We start from the raw sequence: 27,882 nt of genomic DNA on the forward strand, positions 1-27,882 counted from the left end.
TTCCCGGCATTGGGTGTTTTAGTCATGTCTCCGCAATGGACTCGCAAGAGTTTCAAGGACATGGGTTCAAGTGCCATTGCACTGAAATTCTGTGGCTGTATTAAAAAATAAAAAAAGTAAAAAAAAAACTAATATCCCCATTAGTCATAGATGTGACAAAGCGAAAAGACGTGGATCTAAAACAAACTGGTGGGACCCACTGTTGCAGATGATCTATAAAGGTAGTAGGAGCGCATAACACCTTTGACACTATACAGGCATGGAGCTTCAGATGAAGATCCCAGTTCAAATCTCTTTTCTCTTCTTCTTTTGTATCTTTCTTGGTCCATTGTGGGAGTTGGGCATGGCCCAAAATTCAACAGCTGTGATTGACGTGGGCGTGATCCTTGATTTGGATACTTGGGTAGGGAAGATGGGTCAGACCTGCATTTCCATGGCGCTCTCCGACCTCTACCAAGCTCATAATTACACCACTAGGCTCGTTCTCCACACAAGGGATTCCAAGGAAGATGTTGTTGGTGCTGCATCGGAGGGTATTTTTAGCCTTCTCTCGACTCTTCATAATTTTTCGTAGTAATCATCCATGTTGTATTTGTTGTGGCTGTTGTTCTACTGCTTTTTCTTCTTCAAGTCTGACTGAAGTGCCAATTGGTGTTAACTAGAGGTTCTTCTTCTTCTTCTTCTTCTTTTTTTCTTTTGTTTTTAAAAAAAAAAAAAATAATTATTATTATTATTATTATTTAATTTACACGGACTCACACACCTGACACACACCGGTGCACTCCCAGCACAACGAGTGCTCCAACTCATGACCATGTGTTGAAACTTTTGTGATGAAACTCTTGTGAGTCACCACTGAGCCAAAGGGTTGTAGGCATTAACCCGAGTTGATGGACACATAACGCGGATTGCGTCCTACCCTGCCCGTCTCTAGCCCCGAACGGGCGGTTCTGTGGGTGGGCCCACCGTCATGTATCCGTTTATCCAAGCCGTTCATCCCTTTTCTCATATCATTTTAAGGCATTAATACAAAAATGAGCCAAATCCAACGCTCAAATGGAACACTCTACAGATGACTCATGCATTTAATGCAACTGGCATTTAACGCTAAGAGCATTTCATGCAACCAAGCTTATTATTTGGTGTGGTCCACTTGAGCTTTGGATCTGTGTCATTTTTTAGATTATGCCTTAAAATGATCTTAGAAAATGAATGAGCGGCTTTGATAAACAGATACATCACGGTGGGCCCACCCACAGAACTGCCTGTTCGAGGCCAGAGACGGCAGGAGTAGGACGCAATCCGCGTCCCTCCCAGTGTCTTTAAGGGCCCCTTTGGCGGGTCGGATTGGAAGGGATTGGATGGTATTGGAAGGGATTGGAAGTTAAATCCCGGGATTGGCCGGGTGTGCCAAACAGAGTCGGTGATCTGATCCCAATCCCGTGGATCTTAAAACAATCCACTGACAACACCATCATTTCCTTTAAATCCCATCCAATCCACCCTAATCTGTTCAAATTTGCCTGCGACGTGTTTGGTTTGAGGGATTGGAAGGGATGGAAAGATTTAATCCTAGGATTGGCCGGGTGTGCCAAATAGACTGGATATAGCAATCGAGGGATAGAGCAATCCTAGACAATTCACTGACAACACCATCATTACCTAGAAATCCATGCCATCCACCCTAGGACCATTCAATCCCTTCCAATCCACCCGGCCAATGGGGCCCTAAGATGATATGTGCTGGAATTCCTGCAGCTGAGTATGTAGATGGCGTGAGATCGGTGTTTGCTGACAGTAGTTAACAAAACTCCGTTTAAAACTCTACATAAAGAAGAAAAAGCTTGTATAATTGAATAAACGTTTAGAACTCCATGTATTTCAGAAGATAGAAAAAAAAAAGAAAAAAGCTCTGGACAAACTGAATTAATTTTTTCGTTTTTACATTTTATTTGAGAAAAATCTTTGGAGACTATTTAAAATATTAAGATGGGGGTTGCCACCTATTGATAGAATTGAGTAGATTGTGAGAGGAAGTTTTGAGAGGGGCAAATAACACAATTTGGTTACTTAGATACATAATAGCTTATGGTATAGAAATTTTAATTAATTTAATTTAATTTTTCTATTTAAACTGTATTTATAAGTGATGCGCACACATATGCACACATTTACTTGTTTTTTTGCTCCATGTTTTTTTTTTTTTAGTTTAAATTGTATTAAACCTGCACTTTTCATTCTCTAAATATTTGGTGTTACCATTTTATTTTATTTTATTTTTTAAATTAAAGCTTTTACTATCTATTAACTATCGAGATTGATTTAAACATGAATTTTCTTTCCATAGCAGTTGTTTTTTTTTTTTTTTTTTTTAAATTTTTTGGCCACATGTCGTTTTGTTAATTATGCTGTTAGTATTGCATACCTATCTCAAATGGCCTTTTCCATTTCGAAAAGGTTTGGCATTGGAGATGGACGTCCAACATCTGCCATTTTGCACTTGGATCAAAATGGGGGCTTTTAAATCCCATTTTGGAGCATGCTGAATTACTGTGCAACATCGTTGGTGGTGTTGATGGTCCGGTCTCATGAATGTCACTCCTAATACGCACGTGTATGAAAATAATATTTTCCTTCTTGTAAGGACAAGCATTCTACAACTACGATAATTCCACGCGTGTGAAGCCTTGCTCATCCACACACATGCACATGGATTAGTATGGAACACGTGTGCTTATCAGATCTTTTCATCAGGTAGGCTACACTGATTATTAGATCTTCTAACCTGAAAGTCCAGCCATTCATACCCCATGTAGTCTCCAAAATGGTTAAGTGTTTATGCACGCAAGACATCTACGTTTTAGATGACCCAAAACTCTGTAAATACAAGGGGCCTTTTGGATCATAAGTTTCTTCAGATAAGTAATGCCACAAGTAATTTATCTTAGTTTCTACTTATTAAGAAGAAAAGAATGTGTAGTAAACAACCTACTTATTAGCTTCTCCTCAGTAAACAACCTACTTATTAGCTTCTCCTCTCTTTGGTCTTTCTTATGCCTCTCTTCAGCAACTCATGAAAAGTAAAAAAAGCTATAAAAAAAATTAACTAAAGTAATTAAGTACTTCTAAGTAAAAAAGTTATAACTAATCATAAATCAAATTTACTTATTTGAAATAAGTTGTAAGTTTTTTTTTTTTCTTAGAAAATGTAACTTATTTGGTGGTATCCAAATGGGCTCTAATTGCTATGGCAACTTGAATAAGTGAGCCATGTATCTAGTTTTAAGAGAATTAATTCTCATACTAAATATACAAGAGATAAAAGAGAGAATAAAAATAAAAAATAAAAAATAAAAATAAAAATATATTATTATTTCTCAACTCTCTACTTATGTGATAAACTCTGACGGTGGTGATTGATAATATGTGATAGCTTAATTGGGAAGTGGCGATCGATGGGGTAACAAACTTTACATTAGATGGTCATACATAGGGGCGTCAACTAAGCACATATTTCCACTGCATGGGATGCTCAGATCACCCACATATGCTTCATATATCCATGCCTACCTGCACACACATGAGCAGGGCTTAACAGGGGTGAATTAGGAAACTTCTCCGTCTTCATCCACACCATGTAAGAAATAGTGCTGACTGATCAACCTCCTCACATGTTACCTTGACGTATAGCTTTCAATACCATCCATTCTTTCTTGGGTCCCATTATGGATGGATCATATCTTCAGTAAAATCACATGAATTAAGCAATCCTAACCATCCAGTTGATAGACTATCAAATGTACGGTGAAAGTAAACTAATTAGAGTCCGAATTCAAAGGGAATGACCGCATAATTAATATTTTAATTCTTAGTGAAAATTTTAAGTTATGCCACTGTTCATAGTTGGGTCAGCAAGTTGGATGGTCTGGACTGTTGTACAACTGTGGCATGTGCACGTTTGAAGAGTCATCCACCATTTTTTTAAATGGCCAAGAACTAGCGGTGCAACAGGGAAAGACTCGGTCGTATTTGTCGTCTGTATTGGGTACCACACACTAACCTCTCACATGATCAGGCACCATTCAGTCCCATGTAAAACAAGAAGGTGTAGGACTTTTCTCCCAGGAATTAAATAACATGTGGCCCACCATCATTGTAACCATTCACTACACGAAACCAGTTTTTATGGGACGCGGTTTGCCTAATGTCGCTGTTAGAAGCGACTTGCTACTGGACGGTGCTGTGTGGGCCCCACTATGATGTATGCATTTTATGCCTGCCATACAATCATTTTTTCCATATCATTTTAAGCTATGAGCCAAAAAATGGGGCAGGTCAAAATATCAGGTGGACTACACTACATGAAACAGTGGTGATTGAACGACCAACATTAAAAACTTCCCGAGGGCCACAGAAGTTTTGGATCAAGCTGATATTTGTTTTTTTACCTTCATCCAGGTCTGTGTCACTTGATCAACATGTTGGATGGAAAATAAATATTACAGTTGGCCCTAGTAAGTTTTCAATGGTGAGCGTTCAATCACCACCATTTTCCTGTGGTGTGGTCCAACTTAGATCTAAATATACCTCATTTTTTGGTAATGACTTAAAAATAATGACCCAAAATGTATGAACAGTGTGGATAAAACATATACATCATTGTGGAGCCCACAGAGAACCATCCAATAGCCACTTCCTACTGAAAAGTGTGAGTACGCAATCCTCTTCCAGTTTTAATTTTATGATCCTGACCATTGGTTTCAAGTCAATCGTGTGGACGCAGATTAGCTATTGAACTCGACAGTAGAAGTCTTGCTACTGAAGTGTGGGCCAACATGTTGTATGTGTTGTATCCATACAGTCCATCCATTTGGAGAGATTATTTTAGGATATGAGCCAAAAAAATAAAGTAGATCCAAAACTTAACTGGACCCACCACAGAAAACAATGGGGATTGAATGCCTATCGGTAAAAACCTTCCTGGGCGAGAGAAGTTTTGGATCAAGTTTCATATTTATGTTTTCCTTATTTCATGTCTGTGTTAACTTATAATCAGGTCAGATCTTAAATAAACATCTCGATGGCCTTAGGAAGTTTTCAACTGTGGGCGTCACTGTCCCCACTGTTTTCCGTGCCGGGTCCACTTGAATTTTGGATCGGGCCTCATTCTTTGGCCCATGACTTAAAATGATCACTCAAAATGGACACATACATCAGTAGCCAAACTCGCTTCTGTCAGCTAGGTTCCGTAGCTAATACGTGTCCCAATCCTGATTGATCTGTCACATAGGAAATATCCTAGAGCCCATTATTAGGACGTTTTCAGTTGGAAAGTGAACCCTTGTTGTACCTCCCTTCTTACTGTCAATCTTCTGTCACAAATAGAAAGGTTTGCACTGTCTTATCAGAGAAATGTTCCAGTGCTCCTAGTTGTATGGGTTAAGTTGTATAGGTCAATTGATCAATCCGAGCTATCCCTTAAGTCCAAAATACATTCGATGGGCTGTTAAGCCACTGATCGGAACATCCAACTTGTTAAAGTCGGTTGATATATATCAATACACATCATCTGATATCTTTAACTTTTTGAGCAGTTGGTTATTTGACATCTTATCATCAGAGTGCTTGAAAGGTCAAGTATTCAAATCTTGAGAGAACCAAATGATCCCTAACAAGTAGACGGTTGAATTGTTGATCAGGCCCATTTTTGTGTAAATGATCTTGACCGTCAATATCAAAGGACACAACTCAAATGGTTAGTACGGCAAAATCTGTAATGTTTGCATGGTAACTCATAAAGCATTTATTAAGCCTAATGAACGGTCTTGATTTAACTAATGGGACAATGTAAGTGACTTGATGCAACTATGAAAGCAGTGTTCTACCAGCAATGGAACATTTCTAATTTATTAGTATTATTATTATTATTAATTTTCTTTTCCTTCTCCCCAGTACAAGTTATAGTGCTCTGAATTGTATCAGTTCAGTTGGATAGTCTGATCCATCCATCTGAACTGCCCATTAAGTCTAGAACACACTGCAAACTATGCGAAAATTGCACTGATCAGGTCATCCAAGCCATCCTCAATTTGACCTTATTTTCTACAGCGACCATTTTAACAAGCCTGAGATAGGCCAGTCGGATTAAATTGTTGATTGGACTTATTTTTGTGCAAACATTCATGACCGTACATACTAAAGACCATTGATTGATGAATGGTTGTCAAATCGTTATGATGTTTGCATGGTAGCCCATGAAACGTAAGTTAGACGTAGTAAAATTAAAATCTAGATAAATGGATTTGGACGGTCTAGGTGGACTTTCCAGGCATCTCAATGCAACTAGGAATACTTTAAATTGCAATGCTTTTACACCGCTGGGCATTTCTCTCTCTCTCCTTCTCCTCTTCTTTTTTTTTTTTTTTTTTTTAAGTAATTTTTTTCTTTTTAATTTTGAAAATGATCACATACAACATACGTGTGTGATTTTTACATACAATGCTTCTTTTTCCTGCCAACATGTTACGTATGTAGAAGATCCTGGCCATGAAAAAAGTGGGCTTACAGATCGAAGTGAAAAAATGGGATTGAAAGACTGTTATAAGCTCAGACAAAAACGGACGGCCCTCCATTAGTTTGGACTTTGTAGCTTGCATAATGAGCGGACGACACAAGATGATCCTCATGGTGAGGTCACAATTTTAATGGCTTGATGTTTTACAAAGGTGACACGCTGGCAAAGCAGGAAGCATCGCAGAACATGCTCTATTTTCTAGCCAATGGTCTTAATTACCTGAGTAGACCGACTGATAATGGAGGACTTCAAGTCAAACGTGTGGGGGGACTTGAAGTCCTCTTTTGTCACCCAGCTCACGCCTGTGGGGGCCATTGGGGTGTGCGGATGGCATTTAAGCTGTCAAAGATCTGGGTCGTTCCACGGCGACAGGTCAATCCAACCATTAGGGGAAACGTGCCGTGGAAAACAGTGGACAACCTCTCCAAAATTTCAAACTCACATGATGGCCAAAGTGACAGTTGCTCTGGCTGATACTTCGGTATTTCATTTTCGAGTCCGGATCCTCTGTTATCAGGTCAACAGAGAATTCCTGATACCCTAATTCTCATTGGTCCATGTCACCGCTCACTAAAAAAATAAAAATAATAAAAAACAGCTTCGGATGCCAAACCATTAGGGTAACAGGAATTCTCTGTTGACCTGATAACAGAGGATCCCGACTCTGCGGATTGGGTATTACCCCACTAGGACCTAAGCAAAGATGGATGGTTCCATCGGGGCCACCATAATATATATATATATATATATATATATATTGTGTGTGTGTATGTGTTTTATCCATGCCATTCATCCGTTTCAACAAACACAGATTTTTATTTTTATTTTTTCACACACACGCACACATACCTTCATACACTCACACCATAGTGGGATTTCACCACCTATGGGTACTCAACCCTTGACCAGGTGTTGAAATTCCTGAGAGTTTACCACTGGATTAAGATTCCACTAAATAGGAGGAGATTGAAGGCTCATGTAGACCACACCATAGGAAGGGATTGAGAAAAATTCTCGAGGGCTATGAAAGTTTTGAATCAACCTGCTAGTTATGAATTCCTTTCATCCACATCTATGTGACCTTATGTTAACAAATAAACATCACCATGAGCTCTAGGAACTTTTCAACCTTAAGAGTTCAATCCCCACTCCTATGGTGTGGTCTATTAGAGCTTTCGATATGCTTCCTCTTGCGTTCATATGCTCTAAATTGATCTATCAAAATATAGCATGGATAAAACATATATATCATGGTAGGCCCCCACAAACCCTTACTAGCTAGGTCCCTCGTTTCAACACTGAGGTCTCCCCACCCCCAAGAATGAAAAAAAGGAAAAAAAAGTTCCTGGTGAGGTTAGTACGGGTAGTACCATCTGGTCCAGGATAACTGCCTACAACTATAACCAGACTTCCACCCAAAGGTCAATGTAGAACCCAACCTACTTGGGTGTATGTATGTTGCCCAATCCATTCAACATGTATTAGGAAATTAAATAAGAAATATTTGATTTCCCTTACATGCGTGATTCAATAAGAAATATTAGATTTCCATTACACATATATCATTTCAAATTTTGAATTAAAATTTTGGATTAAATCTTATATTTCTTTTATATTTTGAATTGAATTTTTGAATTAAAATTTTAAATTTAAATTTTATATTTGCCCTTGTATACCATTGTAGCTTATATATTCACTTTATATGAAAGGAAAGATATAAGAGCAAAAATAAAATCATTTATTAATTTTTATGGCTTATCATGATTCATAAAAATGAAAGCAAAGGAAATATTGTTTTTTTTTTCCAAACTAAGAGAAACTTTACAAGGATTAGATCAACATTCAGGCGCCCTGCCATCAAAAAAATCATGGCTGGCTGCCTATCCTATGTCGACTCTCTACAACCAGCGCAACCTAGGATCCCTTACAACTTTTAATGGCCCCCAGGCCAGTCTTATCAAGAACTACTAGGCCTCTAATTTGCCGCGGGAGCTCAGCTGAATTCTTGAAATAAGAATTCTCCTGGGAGGAGCTGCCAAGCCGAGCCAGAGCATCCGCAGGGCCATTTACCTCCCTGGGGATGTGACGAAAATAGAACGTCCCTCTACTCCTAAGCGCATCAGTCCTTATCCAATGTTTCCAAGCCCAATTAGGATTCGAGCTACCACTCAGGAGGTTGATTACAAAGCTTGATTTTGACTCAGCTTCCACTTTTTCCAGACCCTGGGCCAGACAAAAGAAAAGCCCTTGCCAAATCACCCGCAGCTCTGCCCTATTGCTAGAACCCACACCAAAGACGCAAAATTAAGATTACCATTCGAATCTTTACATAACCCGCCTCCTCCAGATGGGCTGGGGTTGCTGCGCGCAAAACCATCTAAGTTGAGATTAAACTAGTCCTCTTTCGGCCTAATCCACCGCACAACCTGAAGATGGGCTTGGTTGACGGGGTTTTTCCCATCCGACAAAATCAACTACAACCAGAATTTTACTCGACTGATGGTGCGTGAACTCGTGCTATTCATGCCTTCCATCTTCATGGAGTTTCTGACCCTCCAAATCTCCCAGAGGACTAGACTAGGAAGAACCTTATTAAAGGTCTGGTTGTCGTCCTCAACAACCACCATCCACCATTGTTTCAGCCTCGTTTCCACAAATTGAGCTGGCAGGGGCGGCATACTAGCTATGACACCAAAATGCTGCAAAAGCTTAGATGCCAGCTCACCGTGAATGAATAGATGGGTCAGGGATTCCACCTAGGGTTTATGAGAACCATCCTCTCCCCAACAGACACAGGAAGACGCCAATGATACTCCCTTGGACTGAACTCTATCCTCCACCGCAATCGCCCCTTGTAAAAGGCGCCAAACGAATAAGGAAATCTTCGGTGGGAGTTTTCCTTGCCAAATCCCCTTTGACCAGCTCCTGCGCTGGGCAGGGATCCTACAAAGGCTCCAGGCTGACTTGACTGAAAAGTTACCGGAGGGGTAAACATGTACCGTGTATGCCATAATTTTATTTTATTTTTATTATTTTATTTTTTGTTAACACGGACACACGCACCATACACTCACGCCACGCCCTAGTGAGATTTCACCATCTATGGATACTCGAACCCTTGACCGGGTGCTGAAACTCCTGAGAGTCTACCACCGGAGCAAGAGTAAGGATGGAAGTGTGCCATAATTAAGATTTAACTACCCCCTAAAATATGTATGCCACATATGCAGCTAATTCATCTTCAAGCATCCAACATGTGTCACATATGCTAATTTGACATGTGCTACTAACTAGGTAGAATTTTTTAAAATATATTTTTCTTTTGCCAAACAATAAATTTAAATTTTTTTAAAAATCTTATTGAAATCAAATAATAAAAATAATGTTTCATTTTCCATCATTTTTTGAAATTAATGTTTCCTAAGAAATGCTATTTTCTTTTCTATGCTTTCTATGAATCTAAACGGGCTCTTATAAAATTTATCGACATGATTTGGCATGATGAAAATTAGATGGCCCAAAAATCATAGTAAGAGGGCCTAATGATAGAAAACATGTACCAGAACCGAAGAACCAAAACATCCTTGTAGTGGCCCACTTGATGGTTGGATAGCATGATTTTTGGCCATCCCAAATGGGTTTTCCATGTTAGACCAGTTGAGTGTGATACATATACCATCAGTGAACCTACCCCACGCCCCATGTACTTGGAGAGCGGATTAGGTGAGACCCTCGCCTCACCCAAAACTACCGTGGGGTTTATCTTAATGTATGGATTATGTATCCACATCGTCCATCTATTTATCCAGATAATTTTAGGGCATTATCACAAAAATGAAGCAGATCTAATTATCAAGTGGACCATACCATAAGAAACAATGGTGATTGACCATTAATGAGCCACAATAGTTTTTGATCAAGGTGATATTTTGGTTTTTCTTTCATCCAGGCTAATGTTACCTTATCAACTAATAGGTTGGTGAATAAACACTACCAAAATATTAAGGTGCACTGTAAGAAGTTTTTAATGATATGATGGTCAATCACCACTATTTCTTATGGTATGGTTAGGGGTGTACATCGAGTCGAATAAGTCGAGCTGGCTTCAGCTCAAACTCGGCTCGGCCACTGGCTGACTTCAGCTCAAACTCGGCTCGGTTCAGTCCTCAAGCCTGACTAACTAGCTTGGCTCAGTTTGGTCAGCAGCTCGGGCCAGCTTAGGCCGAGTTCGAGCCAAGATCGAGTCGAGTTCGCCATTGAGGCATTTCCACAAACACCTAAATTGCAACTTCATAATCCCATTGTTTTATCAAGGCTGCTCAGTCTCAACTAGAGAGTCAAAAGACCTCTCAGCCAACATCTCCATCTCACACAGCTGCTCAGTCTTAACCAGCCCAGCCAACATCTCCATCTCATGCATCTTCTCAGCCTTAACCAGCGAGTCAAAAGACCTCTCAGCCAACATCTCCATCTCGTATAACTTCTCAGTCTCAACCAGTGAGTCAAAAGACCTCTCAACCCACATCTCCTTCTTGCCCAAGCTCTCAACCTACTCGAGCAGCATCTCAGCTCCCATCTCCACACACTACTTCTCAATCACATATATCAAGGTGAGCAACATCAATGGCAAAGTAACCAAGTCACCGAACTGGTTCAATCCGAGTTCGATTCGAGCTGGATTCGATCCGAGTCGAGTCGAGTAGGGCCTGCTCGAACTCGGCTTGAACTCATTTTCGAGCTCAAAAAATCAGCTCGACTCGGCTTGAATTCAGCTTCGAATTGAGTCGAATCGAGCTTTTTCGAGTCGAGTCGAGCAAGCTAACTGAGCTAGCTCGGTTCGTGTACACCCATAGGTATGGTTCACCTGATAATTGGATTGCTTTATTTTTTAAATAATGCCCTAAAATAATCTGAAAAAGCGGACGAACAACGTGGATACATAATAGATACATCAAGGTGGGCCCCACAGCCCTTCTTGGGTGAGGCCTGGGTCTCACCTAATCCACTATCAGTTAATTGTAGGTGAGACCCCACCCACGAGACCCCACGCACGTCGAGTTTGAGGAAACAGATTGGCTAGTGTACCCCACAACTATATAGCTGCTGTATTGATGTTAACAAGTTCTGTGGGTCTGATCATGAGGTATGTGTTATATCCAAACCATTCATACATTTGGGAAGCTCGTCTTAAGGCTTTAGACTAAAACTAAGACATATCTAACTATCAAGTGGACCACGCTGCAAAAAGCAGTAGGGGATTGAACGTCTGCTATTGAAACCCTTTTTGGGATCACCGAAGTTTTGGATCAATATGAAATTTGTTTTTCCTCTTCATTCAGGTCTTTGTGACCTCATGAACATATTGGATGAAAAATAAACCCTATGGTGGGCCCTACGAATTTTTTAACGGTGAAAATTATTATCTCCGCTGCTATTTGTGGTGTGGTCCGGATAATCTTTGATTCGTTTTTTGGATAATGCTCTAAAACGTTCTCTAAAAATAGATGAAGGGTGAAGATATAATAAATACATCACTTTGAGGCCCATGTAATTAACTTTGATCTCCTTTGAACCGTTCGTACAACTCAGAGCTGGAGGAGCGCCAGTGCTCATCTTCGCATGACACGTACCTACGGCAGCTATATAGCTAGTGTGTGGTACGCTAGCCAATCGACTTCCCGAGTTTGAGTGCTATCGAGTTTTCTCATGAGTACATTGAGTTTTTTAGTATTGACTGAGTCAATGTTTCACGTTTGGTCGTTTCAATATCAGTATGAGTAGGCTGATGTGGCACATGTATGTGACACCCGAGATGTGACCATATACGATCCAATGGACATGATTGCACCAATCTAACAGTCTAGATTGCTCTAAACAAACCCTCTTATTATGCAAACCCATACATACCTCTGAATTATATCTTCTTCTCTTGTGCATGGTAGCTTTGGACCTGTTGAAAAATTTACAAGTCAAAGCGATCATAGGACCCGAATCGTCGGCCCAAGCCAAATTTGTGGCAGATCTTGGCAGCAAATCTCAAGTGCCCATCTTGTCCTTCTCAGCTACAAGTCCTTCTCTCTCTTCATCCCGAAATCCCTACTTTATCCGGACCGCAAATGACGACTTATCTCAGGTCAAGGCCATCGCAGCCATTGTTCGAGCCTTTGGATGGAGAGAAGTGGTCCCCATCTACGAAGACACTGATTACGGACGTGGAATCATACCCTTCCTCACCGATGCCCTCCAAGAGATTGATGCCAAGGTCCCATACCGGAGTATGATCCCTTCTTCAGCGACAGATGCTCAGATCCTTAAAGAGCTATACAAGTTGAAGACCATGACGACTAGGGTTTTCGTCGTCCACATGGGTTTTTCTGGTCTTGGGTCCCACTTTTTCTCCAAGGTGAAGTATGCAAGAATGATGAGCGAAGGGTATGTTTGGATTACAACGAATGGGATAACAGATTTCTTGGATTCAATGGCATCTTCTGTCATTGATTCGATGCATGGTGTCATAGGTGTGAAACCTTACGTGCCAAAATCGGAAAAACTCAACAATTTTACCCGAAGATGGAGAAGGAAAATCCTCTTAGAGAATCCAAGAATCGAAAAAGCTGAGCTAAGCATAATAGGGCTATGGGCATATGATACAGTCCAGGCGTTGGCAATGGCGGTAGAGCAAGTTGGAGCCATGAAATCCCACTTCCGAAGGCCAGAAGCTAACCAAAACTCCAACGATTTATCAAGCTTGGGAGTCTCAGAAACAGGCCCGGAACTTCTTCATGCCATCTTAAATACTACATTCGAAGGCCTTAGCGGCAAATTCCATCTCATTGGCAGGCAGTTGCCATCTTCGGCTTTCCAAATAATCAATGTGGTGGGGAAAGGAAGGAGTGAAATTGGGTTTTGGACGCCAGTATCTGGACTTTCAAAGGTCCTAAATGAGACTAGTAACAAAATGTACTCAGGTCCCATGCAAGATCTTTTGCATGTAAATTGGCCAGGACAGTCAAAGACATCGCCGAGAGGTTGGGTGATAGCACCCAATGGGAAGAAGTTAAGAATCGGCGTTCCGGTGGAAAATGAATTTAGTGAAATTTTGAATGTTGTGAACAATAGTAACGGCAATGTGAACGCCACGGGATTTTGCATAGATGTGTTTGATCATGTAAGAAAACGGTTACCATACGACCTCCCTTATGAATTCGTGCGATATGAAAATGCCAGCAGAGGAAGCGCAGGGAACTACAATGACCTTGTTTATCAGGTCTTTCTTCAGGTGAGTGAAACTTCAGAACGGGCTCATGTTTCTTTTCTTTTCTTTTCTTTTTTTTTTCTTTTTCTTTTTTATGTACTTGCTTTTTATTTTAAATGCTGTTTGGGTGGAAGAATCCCAAAACGTGGAGATAAGAAACCTCCATGATTTTTTTATTTTTATCTTATTTTTATTTTTTAAAGAAGAAAAAACATTAAAAACTGTGAAAAAAAATGTGTTGATGCTCAAATTTGGTTGATCCTTCTTCACCTTCTTCACCTCATGGAGGCCTTTTGGATACCTGCAAATGAATGATAAACAAGGAGACACTGGGGCGCGAGTTGTGACTGGGGACCCTCTGATGCCTAAGTCAGGTGTATGGACTCACATTAGGCTTAATAGAATCGGGATAGATGTGCGTACCTTTCTCTTGAATAAGGTCATGTGTTTATAGGTTGGCTAGGCAGTTCGTGTATCTGAGAGATTATGTAAGATACGTTGGGGGGACCTATATTGGAGTTAGAATCTACTTTATGATATTTCTCTCACCTCAATTTGCGTGATCTTCAGTTGAGGCCTTACTAGGCAGTTCCCCTCTATACGGTGCATGATCTTCTCTAGATATTTCTATTCCAAGGTTGGGTTTGGTAACCGAGGTCGAAGTCGATGTTCGAGGTTGAGGTCGATCCCGGTGTCGAGTTCGGTACTCAAGGTCGAGGTCGATACTGGAGATCAGGCTCGACACTCGAGGTTGAGATTGACACCCAAGGTCGAGGTCGATAGGTCTGTTGATGAGCATTATTTTCGAATTGGTTTAACTGTTATAGTTTTGTCATTGAGTCTCTTTGCTTAGCTCATTTTTTCTAGCTCTCGTTCAGAAGGTCTGTTCCGATGTTCGCCTTGCCACATGCCCCGTACATTAGGTAAGTTCAGTTTTACCCATAACAGAATGCATAGTCTGCTATTAGTTTTGCAAATAAAGTTTTCATGAAAATCGATTTGCTAAGAGTTTGGGTATTTTTAAATTTTAAAACATTAGTCTTTGCTGTTAACAACTAATTTAGAGGTTTGGGGATTAAAGCTTAGTAATAGAGAGATGTTAATTCCACATGCAAGAAGTACATATTCACAGGCTGACGAATGTGATGACGGTCATTTGTGCTGATGAAAGGACACGCATGGGTAGGGCTGTACACGAGCAGAGTTAGCTCGGTAGCTCGCTCGACTTGACTAAAAAAAGCTCGATTCGACTTGGTTCAAGCCGAGTCGAGCTGATTTTTTGAGCTCGAAAAAATTTTGAACTGAGTTTGAGCTTGCCCGAGCTCGACTCGACTCGGATCGAACCCAACTCGAATCAAACTTGGATCGATTCATTTTGGTGACTCGGTTACTTTAATATTGTTGTTGCTCACCAAGTGTTTGATGAAATGACTTAATAAAGTGTGGCTGGTGGCAAGGAAGGTACGTTTATGAAACAAATGCCCTTTTTTTCTTGATTTTTATGTTGCTTACAAGGTGTTTGATAAAATACATGTAAAACCATTGTTGTTGTTTTATATATAGTGAGATTTTGAAGGTGCAGACCACGTGTTTGTGGAAATGCCGCACAGGCGAACTCGGCTTGAACTGGCCCAAGCTACTGACCGAACTGAGCTGAGCTGAGTTTGAGCTGGGGTCAGCAAGTGGCCGAGCCGAGTAGAGCTGTCCTAAGCTCGATTCGGTTTGACTCGTGTACACCTCTACGCATGGGCATTAGGTATGAAGGTGACAAGTTCAGGATGGAAGCCATTAACTGTTATCTTAATTTAGGGACACACTATGCGATCAATCACGTTATTAATTTAGGCTGGATTTCAACACCCTACAAGCAACTCGACAATAGAAACTAAAAACCTTAAAACCAGACCTCTGTGTGCAACTTAAGCAAAAGAATCAAAATCTTGCAGTTGCATGCAAGGTGAAAATTAAATTTTTTATTATCAAACAATCAACCATTTGCGCTCTATTCACTAAAGCCTTTTATTATTAATTTAACCAATTATGATCTATGAGAAACAAATCCTAATTCTAATAATCAATAGAAATAGACTTAAATCACCTATATAAAAAATATGTTGCTACTGAAGAATTGTTGAAATTGCATTACTCCTAAAAAGCACTCACTTCTTCTTTTTTAATGAGCATCCACTAATTAGTTGAATTTGTTGGGGGGATTGCAAAAGCACACAAAGATGAATCTAGGATAACAATCCAATAGCACTAAACAAACACAAAGAGAACATAGTAATTTAAAGTGGAAAAATCCTTTTGGAAAAAAACCATGACACAAAGCGACAAATAATCACTATGAAAGCAGAATTACGAAATATAGAGCTTACCCTATTTGAATAATCTCAAATCTCACCCTTGCTACGTCATTTGAAACCCTTGGACGATTTAAAAACCCTAGAACCCTTCGATACTCTTCCAATTCCGATTGCACTCCAATATATAGCCTTTAGAGGAAGCCCAATCGAAATAGGAAACAAAATCCCACAAATACGCAACTCTACGTAAATCTGTGCAAAACAGTTCGATGGCATTGAACACACTTCGATGTCATCGAAACTTATCCTTCGATGGCATCAAACTAACACACAAACTGTCTAGCAACATAACATGAAAATTTGATATTCTTCGATTGCATCGAGCCATGTTTGATGGCATTGAACAGATCTTCAATGACATTGAAAAGATGCCTAGTTAGTCTAGCGACCAACTGGAGAAATCTGAAAAATCTCGATGGGATCGAGCATTGTTCGATGCTATCGACAATGACATCGAATAGTCTGTCAATTGCATCAACATGCCCTGTAACAGACTCAATTTAAGACATTTATTACAACAATCTCTACCATGTCTTCAATCATCAAATATGTAGCTTCTTGTCCTCTTCTTTTATCTTTACCTTGCATCATAGCTCCATCAATGCTTCTCGTGTACACACCGACTTCCTTTTACGCCATCGCCAAGCTCGAAGAAGTTAGATAGAACTTGAACTTCTTTGAAGGAACCACCTTGGTAAACATGTTTACCGGATTCACGCTAGTGTGAATCTTCTCCAAATTCATGCCTCCTTCATGCACTTGATGGATAAAGTGGTAACAAACATCAATGAGTTAGTACGAGAGTGATCAATAAAAGTTTGCAGCAAATTGATAGCGCTTTGGCTGTCACAATTAATCGGCACGGCCTTCTACTGAAGTCCCAACTAATTTATCATGCCTCTCAATCAAATGCATTCCTTAAATGCTTCTGTCACTGTCATATACTCAGCTTCAGTCGTGGAAAGATCAGCCACGGACTGAAGCTTTGACATCCAATTAATTGCTTCACCCACTAGTATAAACAAGTAACCTGAAGTAGACTTTTTAGAATCCACACTGCCTACATTGTCTGAATCCATAGACCCTACCAACTATGTCCCTGTCTTCTCAAAAGTGAAGATGTAGTCTTTTGTACCTCGAATGTATCAAAGTAGCCATTTCACTGCTTCTCAATGTTGATTGTCGGGGTTTGACATGTATCTGCTCACAATACCGATTGCCTGTGAAATATCCAGTCTTGTACAGGCCATGACATACATTAAACTGAACATGAGACATAATCGATTTTTCCTTATTTAATTTAAAACGTTGTTCTGAGGAAAGCTTGAAGTGAGCTGTGTGAAGAACGCTCATTGGCTTTGCCTGGTCTATCCTATACTTGATCAATACCTTCTTAAGGTATTCTGCCAGAGATAACCAAAGTTTGCTCTTCTTCCTATATCTATGAATATCTATGCCGAGAACCCTCTTTGCAACCCCCAGATCTCTCATCTCGAATATCCCTGATAACTGAGTCTTGAGTACGTCAATTTCAGACATATCATGAGTGTCGATCAACATATCATCAATATATAATACTAGGATGATGAATTTTTCATCACTCAGTATCTTATAATAGACACAATGATCGTATTCACTCAGAGTAAATTTCTGACTCAATATGAAAGAATTAAATTCTTTTATATCATTGCCTAAGCGACTGTTTTAGGCTATACAAGGACCCCATTAACTTACAAACTTTGTTCTCTACTCCTTTAACTTCATAGACCTCTAGTTGCTTCATGTATATCTTCTCTTCCAACTCCCCGTACAGGAATGCAGTATTGACATCCATTTGTTTCAGCTCGAGATCGTATTGGGCAACCAACGCTAACATGAATCTAATAGACACTTGCTTAACTACCGGCGTGAATATATTTTTAAAGTCGATTCTTTCTCTTTGAGCATAACTCTCTGAATCACCACTTGCATCCGATCGCTTTTCGGCCCACTGAAAGCTCCACCAACTCTCATGTGTACTTCTTGTACAAAGAGTCCATCTTATCATCTATAGCTGCCTTCCACTTTTCTACATCAGTCTCATCAAGGCCCTCATGAATAGTAAACAGGTCCTCTTCATCTGTAATGAGGGCATATGTGATATTAGAGTCGTCCCTGTATCTTGTCGGTAACCTACGATCAAGCGGTGGATTTCTTCTCACAGGTGGCTGCTCTACCGTTCCTATACCTCTATCTATGCATTTGTCTCTGCCTGAGTATCATCTGTGTCAATCTAGATGTCTACGATCAATCTTTCAGGTTCCTCTTTCTCCTCTTGGTCATTTTTGTGGAATAGTGAGCTTTCATTGAATCTGACGTCATAACTAGTGATGATATTGCGTATGACCTTGTCGTATACCTGTAACCTTTCATACCAACACCATAACTAACAAAGATGTACTTTTTGGCTCTAGGTTTAGCTTATCTCTCTTAACTGATGGTATATGAGAGTAAGCCTCACAACTAAATATATATAAATTTGAGTAGTCCATCTTATTACCATCTTCCTCTGGGATCTTATAATCAATTGTCGCAGAAGGGGACCGGTTCACCAAATAGCAAGCCATGTTAACGGCCTCAGTCCATAGGTCCTTACCTAACTCATCATTACTTAACATGCATTGGACCCTCTCTAAGAGAGTCTGATTCATCCGTTCATCTACACCGTTTTGTTCGGGCGTGTGGCACACTGTGTTATGCCTAATGATCCCTTCATCCTTGTAATATTCATTAAATGAAGTGAAAATAAATTTCCCACCATTGTCAGTCTTTAAAACCTTTATTTTTCGCCCGGACTATTTTTCCACTATTGCCTTCCGCTGTTTGAATATGGTGAAAACTTCGGATTTATATTTCATGAAGTAAACTCAAACTTTCTTGGAGTAGTTGTCAATGAATGAGATAAACCATGATGAGTGATGCAGGGATGAACGTGATGAGGATAATTACTCCGAATCCACGGAGCTTCTCTGGACTCCTCACAGAGACTTCTCGAATCCACGAGGAAAGAAAGCAGAAAATAGAAATAAATTCTAATAAATTCGAAATTGATTAATTGATGAATAAAAACGAGTTCACAACCCTTTAAATAGGGGTACCAAGCAATGGGAAAGAAATTAGAATCAAACTACAACTCAAACTCTTAGAATCCGTGACTTACTATAAATAGTAAACTTACTATTTATAGACGGTCGTGATGTCTACTAGTGCGCAAGGTTTTCGGCCAAAAATAGTAAGTGTCCTATTTGGCTTCACCAAAACGTTCTCCTAATTATTCTAAGCTCTTTTCACGTTGGGCGCAACTCCTAAAGCCCGACGGATGAAGAGTTATAATCAAACTAAAACTTACTATTTATAGTAAAAACGAAATTAAAATGGGGAAACGACCATCAATCCATGGGTTTTTCGCAATTTCGGGCTGCGCAACCCGACATAGCAGGGTTGGTTGGCTTCAGTAACTCGTTCTACCCCAAAATCATATATTTTACGTCAGATAACTCATTCCGGATTGCAAGATACGCCCGATTTAAGGTTTGATGGTCTGGATCACTTCTGTTGTCGACCGGGCCTTTTCTGATCCATCTTGGCCATGTAACTATCCGCGACCCACTCTACATCAATGACCCTCCAACGGAAACATCTGGCGATGGCCCCCATACGTCAGACTGCACATAATCAACCACTCCCTTACATGTTTTTCAGATTTAAATGATAATCTAGATTGTTTACCACATATATAATGCTCGCATATATTTAAATCAGAATTATTGAAAGTTGGAATCAAACAACGATTAGAGAGTACCTTTATTCCCCGCTCACTCATGTGGCCTAGATGAGCATGCCACATAGTGTAGACGTGGAATCCATAACAACTGCTATTACTCCATCTACTGAAGTGCTTCTAATTAACCTGTAAAGGTTTCCGTGCCTCTACGCTTTCATAACCACAAGTTCCCCCTTTGATACTTTAAGGACACCATTGACACCAGTGAACTTGCATCTTATTGCCTCAAGTGCACCATGAGAAATCATACTTTTTTTTATGTCAGGAATGTGCCTTACCTTAGTTAGGGTACACTTTGTCCCATCAAACATCTTGATGTGTACCATACCAATAACCACAACATTACAAGCAATGTCATTGCCCACAAACACCTATCCATCATCGCATTTTCTATAGCTGGCGAACCAACTCCGATGAGGAGTCATGTGATAAGATGCCCCTATGTCTAGAATTCACTTGTCCTTATGATCATCGTAGAAGTGTCCGATCATAGACACAAACAAGACATCACCTTCACATCCACTCGTACTTTCATCAGACATGGTAGCTTTGGCCTCCCTAGAAGAAGCCTCAGAGTCTTCTTTCTTCGATTTAAGATTTGTGCAATACTTCCTCATGTGTCCAGTCATTCCACAGTTTCAGCACTTTAATTTGCCTTTTCCCTTGCCCTTGAATTTGGATTTAAGTCTTGAAGATCCTGTACCTTGCTTAGTATTCCTGCCTCTAGTAAGTAGTGTATCAGAAGATGTCCTTATGCCACCATTTATTTTTCTCATATGCTTACCCTGAAGGGATGAGTTAACGGTATCCACACTCAAGGACGAATTTTCGGTGCACAACGAATCCCTGAATGACTCATACAAACCTGGAAGAGAATTAAAATACATGCTTGATCTTCATCTTTGACCATTTCCTCCATATCTAACAACTTGCAAATCAACTTATTAAAACTACTGATATGGGCCTCCACATCTTCACCTTTTACCATCCTAAAATTGAATAACTGCAACTTCAAGTGTAGGCGATTCTTAATGGACTTTTTAGCATAAAAGTCCTCTAACTTCGCCGACAAACTCTTTGCGGTTTTCTCCCTCAAAACATTGTAGATAACTTCATTCGTGAGATACAATCGGATATAGGATAAGGCCTTCTTATCAAGACTATTCCAATCATCATCACTCATAGATGGTCGATGCTTCACAAGAGTTCCATCTTCACCTTGCTTAGTTAATAGACTAATCATCTTAACCTTCCATAACTCAAAATTATTTTTCATTGAGTACTACTCAATATAAAACTTAGTGTTTCCCATTGATACTAATCCTTCAGATTTAAGCATGTGCCCCAATGTTATCTTGAATACCACTTGTTTGGGGGGGGGGGGGGGGGGGGATCACGGAAGCACATAGAGAAGAATCTAGGATAGCAATCCAATAGAACCAAGCAAACACAAAGAGAACACATCAATTTAACATGGAAAATCCCTTTTGGGAAAAAACTACGGCACAAAGCGACATATGATCACAATGAGAGCAGAATTACAAAGTATAGAGCTTCCCTGATTCGAACAACCTCAAATCTCACCCTTGCTACACCCTTTGAAACCCTTAGATGATTTGGAAACCCTAGAGCCCTTCGATACTCTACCAATTTTGATTGCACTCCAATATATAGCCTTTGGAGGATGCCCAATTGAAATAGGAAACAAAATCCTGCGAATATGCAACCATGTGTAAATCTGCATAGAACAACTCGATGGCATCGAACATACTTCGATGTCATCGAAACTTTTCCTTTGATGGCATTGAAGCCGAGTCGATGGCATTAAACTAACACCCAAACTGCCCAACAACATAACATGAAATTTCAATTTTCTTTGATTGCATCGAGCCATATTCGATGGCATAAAACAGATCTTCGATGGCATAAAAAAGATGCCTAGTTAGTCTAGCGACCAACTAGAGAAATCTGGAAAATCTCGATGGGATCGAGCACTATTTGATGTCCTCGACAATGACATCGAACAGTCTATCAATTGCATCGACAGGCCCTGTAATAGACTTGATTTAAGACATCTATTACAACAGTATCTCAGCCATATGATGTTAGATGCATGTTCTTGGGTTTAGGATTTTTAAAACATAATTAAATTTAAAAGTTTTCAAAATTCAAAATTTTAATGTATTAACCTTAAGAAACCTTGTTTAGGTATTATCAAGTTTCTATAAGAAAAAATAAAAATTATACAACTAGAAATACCTCTTTATCAATATTGCTGAACGGCTAAAGATTTTTTTAATTTAATTTAATTTAATTTAATTTTAAAGAGGAGAATTATATTGAAGAGAAAAAGGGGCCACGGACGGCTTACATGCACAGATTCAGGGTGGGCAGATGACAAAAAAGGGACGGGCCCCCTATCGTGTTGCTATACAAATAAAGCGGGAAATAGAAGGTTAGGCAGTCCTAAGGTTGCCCAGGCCCGTCCTGTCGAGAAATAGAAGCCCTCCGATATTGGTCGGGAGAGAGCTACAAAAGTGGAAATTGTGATCTTGTTGCCTTTCACTACCCAGCCTGGCCAAGCCATCTACTGCCGAATTAGCCTCTCAAGGGGTATAAGAAGTTTCAGCCTGAATGGAATGGGCGATGGACCGAATTCTAACTATCTAGTACCAGGTGGACCAGGAACTTTTGTTGCTGAATAAGGCTTGGACCCCAATTTGAGAGTCACTAACAACTTGGACTCGGTTGAAACCCAAAAGCACCCATAGCGAAAGGCCATCGTGGATCACTTTGATCTTCGCTCTTGTGTTTGTGCCTGCACCATAGCCACGATAGAAGCAAAAAAGAAAAGAACCATTGGAATCCCTGCTAATTCCAACCCTGCCTGAAGCACCCGGGTTCCCTTGGCTGACCCATCAATGTTGAGCTTGATCCAGCTGGGGGGAGGCTTGGCCCAGGTAACTACCGACACTCGCTGGGGTCTTGGGACCGGGAGCGGGATATGCATCAAGTTCATCATTGCTAGCATGGAAGGGTGAAGCTTTCTGGGAGCTGGGAGAAGGTTGCTCGCCCATTTGATCCAGAATTGGGTCCCCACAATGATCCCATTGGCGCTGAGAGCCTTGCCCTCGAATGAACGGCTAAAGATTCAATAACAGGTGGAATTGGCAAATCTCTAGCTTTTAAGGTTAGTACGTGAGTTCTGATGGTTCAGCCAAGTGCAACCACATGGAAATCAGTGAGGAGATCACATAAGATTAGTTGGTGAGCTACATTTGTTAAAAAATACGTTGAGTCAACAAAGATTGAACCGAGTCAACTCAGTTTTTGGCTTGTCTAGGCAATGAGTGGTAGATAACTCAGCATGTTGCCAAGAGTCCACTATGTTCATATGATGTAGAGTGGATCGGATGGACCAGAGAAGGCTTGATCGGAGGCGGAAATGATCTGGACTATTGGAACCTTAAATCAGTCATATCTTACAAACCGGAATGAGTTTTTCAATGTATTATGTATGATTTTGGGGTGGGATAACCTACTTAAGCCAACCAACCCCGCTATGCTGGGTTGCTCACACTAGATTTGTGAGATTTCATCAGATTAATGCTTAAAAGTCCCGTTTAGTTTCATTTTTACTATAAATAGTAAGTTTTAATTCAAGCATAACTTTTTATCCTTTGAATTGTAGAAGACTCGCCCAACATGTATATAAATAGTAAGTTTACTATTTATAGTAAGTCATGTTTTTAGTGTGTTTGAGTTGGAGTCTAAATATAAAACTCCGTTCTACGTTTTATAATCAATTAAGTTATTTCAAATTTATTAAGAATTATTTATGTATTTATTTTTAGTAGATTTGAGGAAGCTCTTTAGGAGTCTAGAGATCTCCATGGATTTGGAGTAGTTTCTCCTGAGGAAGACAGTGATCAACCTCATCGATCACGTCCCTCCCTGTGCCATCATAAAAACCAAATCGAGGCTAGTTCTCTCAATTCCTTTTATTAACTCACTTGACTTGGCCGAGCTAACTCACTAGGTGCCCACGGGTGCAAATCCCTATTACAGCTTTGGATACCTCTCATTTGTCATTTCAAACTGATCTAATTTCTTCTTCTTTTGTGATTGGATAATCAGAAATACGATGCAGTGGTGGCAGACACGACAATCATAGCCAACCGATCTAAGCACGTCGATTTTACGTTGCCCTACACTGAGTCAGGTGTGTCCATGCTCGTGCCGATCAAGGACGACAAAAGTAAGAATGCATGGATTTTCTTGAAGCCTCTGAGTAGGAATTTATGGCTGACAAGCACAGCCGCCTTCGTTGTCACGGGCTTCGTGGTGTGGGTTCTTGAACACAGGATCAATGACGATTTTAGGGGCCCACCCGCTCATCAGATTGGCGTGATGTTCTGGTTCTCCTTCTCTACGCTAGTCTTTGCACACAGTTGTGTCCCCATCCTTTCTCTATTTCAATTTCTCAATTTCTATTTATATTTCAATAATTATACCCATCAGATGTTTCTAATCATCCAATCAACGGCCGGGATTTGGATAGGAAAAATAAGTTATTGGCAGTGATCCACGGGAGAGCGTGTATAGGTTGGATGGTTAGCATCATTCACATGAGGTGAGATTTTTAGGGCATTTCTGGTGACTTACAAGGTTGTGATCAATGCCCATGTGAACCTATATATCCAACTTAAGTATATAGTTCTTGAGTGATGATCCATAGCTGCTGGAGCAATAAGCTATTTTCTCCCTCATTCAATATGGATATCACGCAGGCCAGTCAATTGACCGGCAATTCCCGCTTAGGTCTAACCTTCATTTTATGGACCAACATGCAGAAATTACACCCATTAGATGATCCTATCCGTCTACAAGATAGCCTTAATTTTTATTACCAACGCTTTTCCAAGCCGTACGTGGATGGGATGCTTAGGATCATCTGATGAAAGTGACCCTTTGAACCCGTTCGCAGTCCACAGTGGACCCCACTTAATGGATGGTTCAAATGGTTGATTAGAGCTAGTTGTCTGTAAGTAAACAAATCTTTGGCCATCCATTTGTCCAATGTTTATAATCATCTGATCCGTTGATTTTTTCCTAGTGGCCCATGAAGATTGAGATGGAAAAAGATGGACGACCCAGATTGATTGGTTAGATGTTGGATATTTAAGGAAAATTAAATAAGTTTTTTATTGGTTGCAGAGGAGAAAGTGGTGAGCAACTTGTCAAGGTTCGTTATGATCATATGGGTGTTCGTCGTCCTCATATTGACTTCTAGTTACACTGCAAGTTTGACTTCAATGCTGACCGTCCGACAGCTCCAGCCCACCGTAACGGACGTCAAGGATCTAATCAGAAATGGGAAGACCGTGGGGTACAAGAAGGATTCTTTTGTTCTGGGACTATTAAAGAGCTGGGGTTTTGATGATTCTAAGCTCAGGCCCCTCGTCACCCCAGAAGAGTATAACGAGGCCTTGTCTAAGGGAATTCGGAATGATGGGGTTGCGGCCATCTTTGATGAGATCCCTTACATCAAGCTGCTACTCGGCAAATACTGTGGTCGGTACATGATGGTGGGGCCCACCTACAAGACTGATGGATTTGGCTTTGTAAGTCTCTCTCTCTCTCTCTCTCTCTCTCTCTCTCTCTCTCTCTCTCTCTCTCTAAGAGTTGAATGATTGTCCTGTCTGATTGGTGGGCAGTTGACCTTTCGAATCCAACGAAGAAATGTCTATTAATCAGAGATTAGGATTGCTCAAACGATTTTATTTTTGATTTTGACCTATCTACACTCGTTCCCATGATTTGGAACGATTAACTTGAGTTATGCTGTAGGCGACATATACAATGTCTAACTGCACGCGTATCAACCCTTCTACTCTTCCAGTGTATCCAATAACTCTCAAGTTTGAAATCTTATGTCAAAGCATCTTAAGACTAATAGGATGGTCATCACCCAAGGACCTGTACGTGGCAGGTGTTGCAAGGAACAAGGACCGTCTATCTAGTGGGTTCTTCTCAAGAATCCCCTGCTGTTGATGAACAAAATGAATGGTTGGTCCTATCCATCTTAGAAGTGGCCTTCAAATGGAAGGTTGAGATGAAAATCTATTCAACCATAGAGAGTGATGTTTGGATCATCAATTTATGTCAGACAAGACTAAACTAGATGGACATTTCAGATTCACCCCTTTCCAACATCATATCCTAGTCGAAGAAAGGGGGATTGTAGTGGGTTGTGCTTGCATTTTTCAGCTAATGTAGCCTTGTCACTAGTTTGGTTGCTGGGGAATTTCCTAGGTTTTTATATCTTTTGGAATATGTTCAAATTGGCCTAGTGTTTCGTATGATGTAATTAAGCTTTGTGTTAGTTCCTTGGTTTTCCATTCTCCCAAGTAAAAACTCTTAACAAGTTTTCAGAGGAAATGGAGAAATGGAATTTATGAAGAATGAAAACGAGAATGTAACTCATGTTTTATTGGTTTTTTACATTCCCCAACTTTTTCCAGGAAAATTTCTCTGAGGAAAGAAAAACTAGAGAAATTAAAATAGAATTTTAAACCTTTTCTGAATTTCCTCCAGTGTATCAACCATACAAAATTTAAGCATTCTCTACAAAACAGCATGCCAACTCTAAGGGCTCGTTCGGCAGCATGGATTTGAACTACCTTAGAATCTAGTGGAATTTAGACAATACGGAATCTGATTGGATTTGAATTCAGAACTTTGATGTAGAAGTTCAAAAAGAGCTCTTTTAGAGGATTTGGATTCCTCTCAATTTCAAAACCCTCTAATTCCTAGCTACCAAACATCCAAAAAACAGCAAAATCCCTCCAATTCTGCAATGCAAATGGCCCCTAACATTGTCAAGAAATATAAAACCAGGAAATGAAATCCCAACAACCAAACAAGCTCTAAAGTGCATTCCAAAAGACATGGGCGTTCTTGAAAAATTTCAGTGCTTGGTATGCTACTAACAAATTTTGGTACGTAGTGTGATACATATATGTTGGTTTTCTCACTCCCTCTAATTCACAGGTCTTCCCCAAAGGGTCCCCTTGGGTCCGCGACTTTTCTCAAGCCATCTTAGAGGTAAGGGAGGGAGATGAAATGGTGAAGATCGAGCAAAAATGGTTCGGACAACAAGCCAATTGTTTGGACCCATCACCTACCGACGCTTCAAACAGCCTCACCCTCGATAGCTTCTGGGGCCTCTTCCTCATCACCGGGACCGCTTCTTTTCTTGCCTTCTTCATATGCGCACTCCACTTCCTTCACAAGCATTGGCATGTTTTGACCACACCAGACGATCCCGAGACCTCCTTCGGATGCAGGCTCGTCCAACTTTTAAAACACTTCGACAACAAAGACCTCTCTTATCATACTTACAAGAAGGCGCAACCACCTGGCGAAGGGCGGGCAATAGGACCTAGAGGATTTGAAGAACCTTCAACGCTTCATACCAATGGCTCTGAGAGTCCGTTGAGCATGTCAAATGGTTCTGATTTCGTTGGAGGTGAGGTTGGGATATTCTTTCCAGAGATTGAGACTCCATATCAAAATACCTCTGCGGATGTGCCCAATAATAGAAACGCTATTCCAGGGACGGTGGAGATGATTGAAAATAGGATTTGATAGATTTGTTTCTTCTTTCTTTTGGAGCTGATTCAGTTTTTGTGATTGTGGGTCGTTCTGTATATGGTACGAGTATGGTGTGCAGTATGCTACTTTCTCCAATACGTGGTGTGCTAGGGTTACAATCATTCGTGTGTCACTTCCTACACGTGTGCAATGTAGTTGTATATATTTATTGTTATATATGTATGAAATTATGAATGTTATTATTGTA

General features: G+C 40.3%; 1 protein-coding gene across 1 annotated transcript; it reads left to right on the top strand.

The window, feature by feature from the left end:
* The first annotated feature begins 191 nt into the window (after window positions 1-191).
* LOC131246234 (glutamate receptor 2.7-like) lies at window positions 192-27,882 on the top strand. The gene is made up of 5 exons (XM_058246158.1): window positions 192-533; window positions 12,517-13,853; window positions 24,156-24,468; window positions 25,236-25,642; window positions 27,072-27,882. Exons 1-5 carry the CDS (start codon window positions 260-262, stop codon window positions 27,666-27,668), a joined length of 2,928 nt encoding a protein of 975 aa, XP_058102141.1. The 5' UTR covers window positions 192-259; the 3' UTR covers window positions 27,669-27,882.

Source organism: Magnolia sinica, chromosome 5 (assembly GCF_029962835.1).
Source record: "Magnolia sinica isolate HGM2019 chromosome 5, MsV1, whole genome shotgun sequence".
Taxonomy (NCBI): Eukaryota; Viridiplantae; Streptophyta; class Magnoliopsida; order Magnoliales; family Magnoliaceae; genus Magnolia; species Magnolia sinica.

Coding starts and splice junctions, on each gene's coding strand:
- LOC131246234 (XM_058246158.1), top strand. CDS start 260: ATGGAGCTTCAGATGAAGATCCCAGTTCAAATCTCTTTTCTCTTCTTC. Junction 534..12,516: donor TGTTGGTGCTGCATCGGAGG/GTATTTTTAGCC, acceptor TGTGCATGGTAG/CTTTGGACCTGTTGAAAAAT. Junction 13,854..24,155: donor TTTATCAGGTCTTTCTTCAG/GTGAGTGAAACT, acceptor TTGGATAATCAG/AAATACGATGCAGTGGTGGC.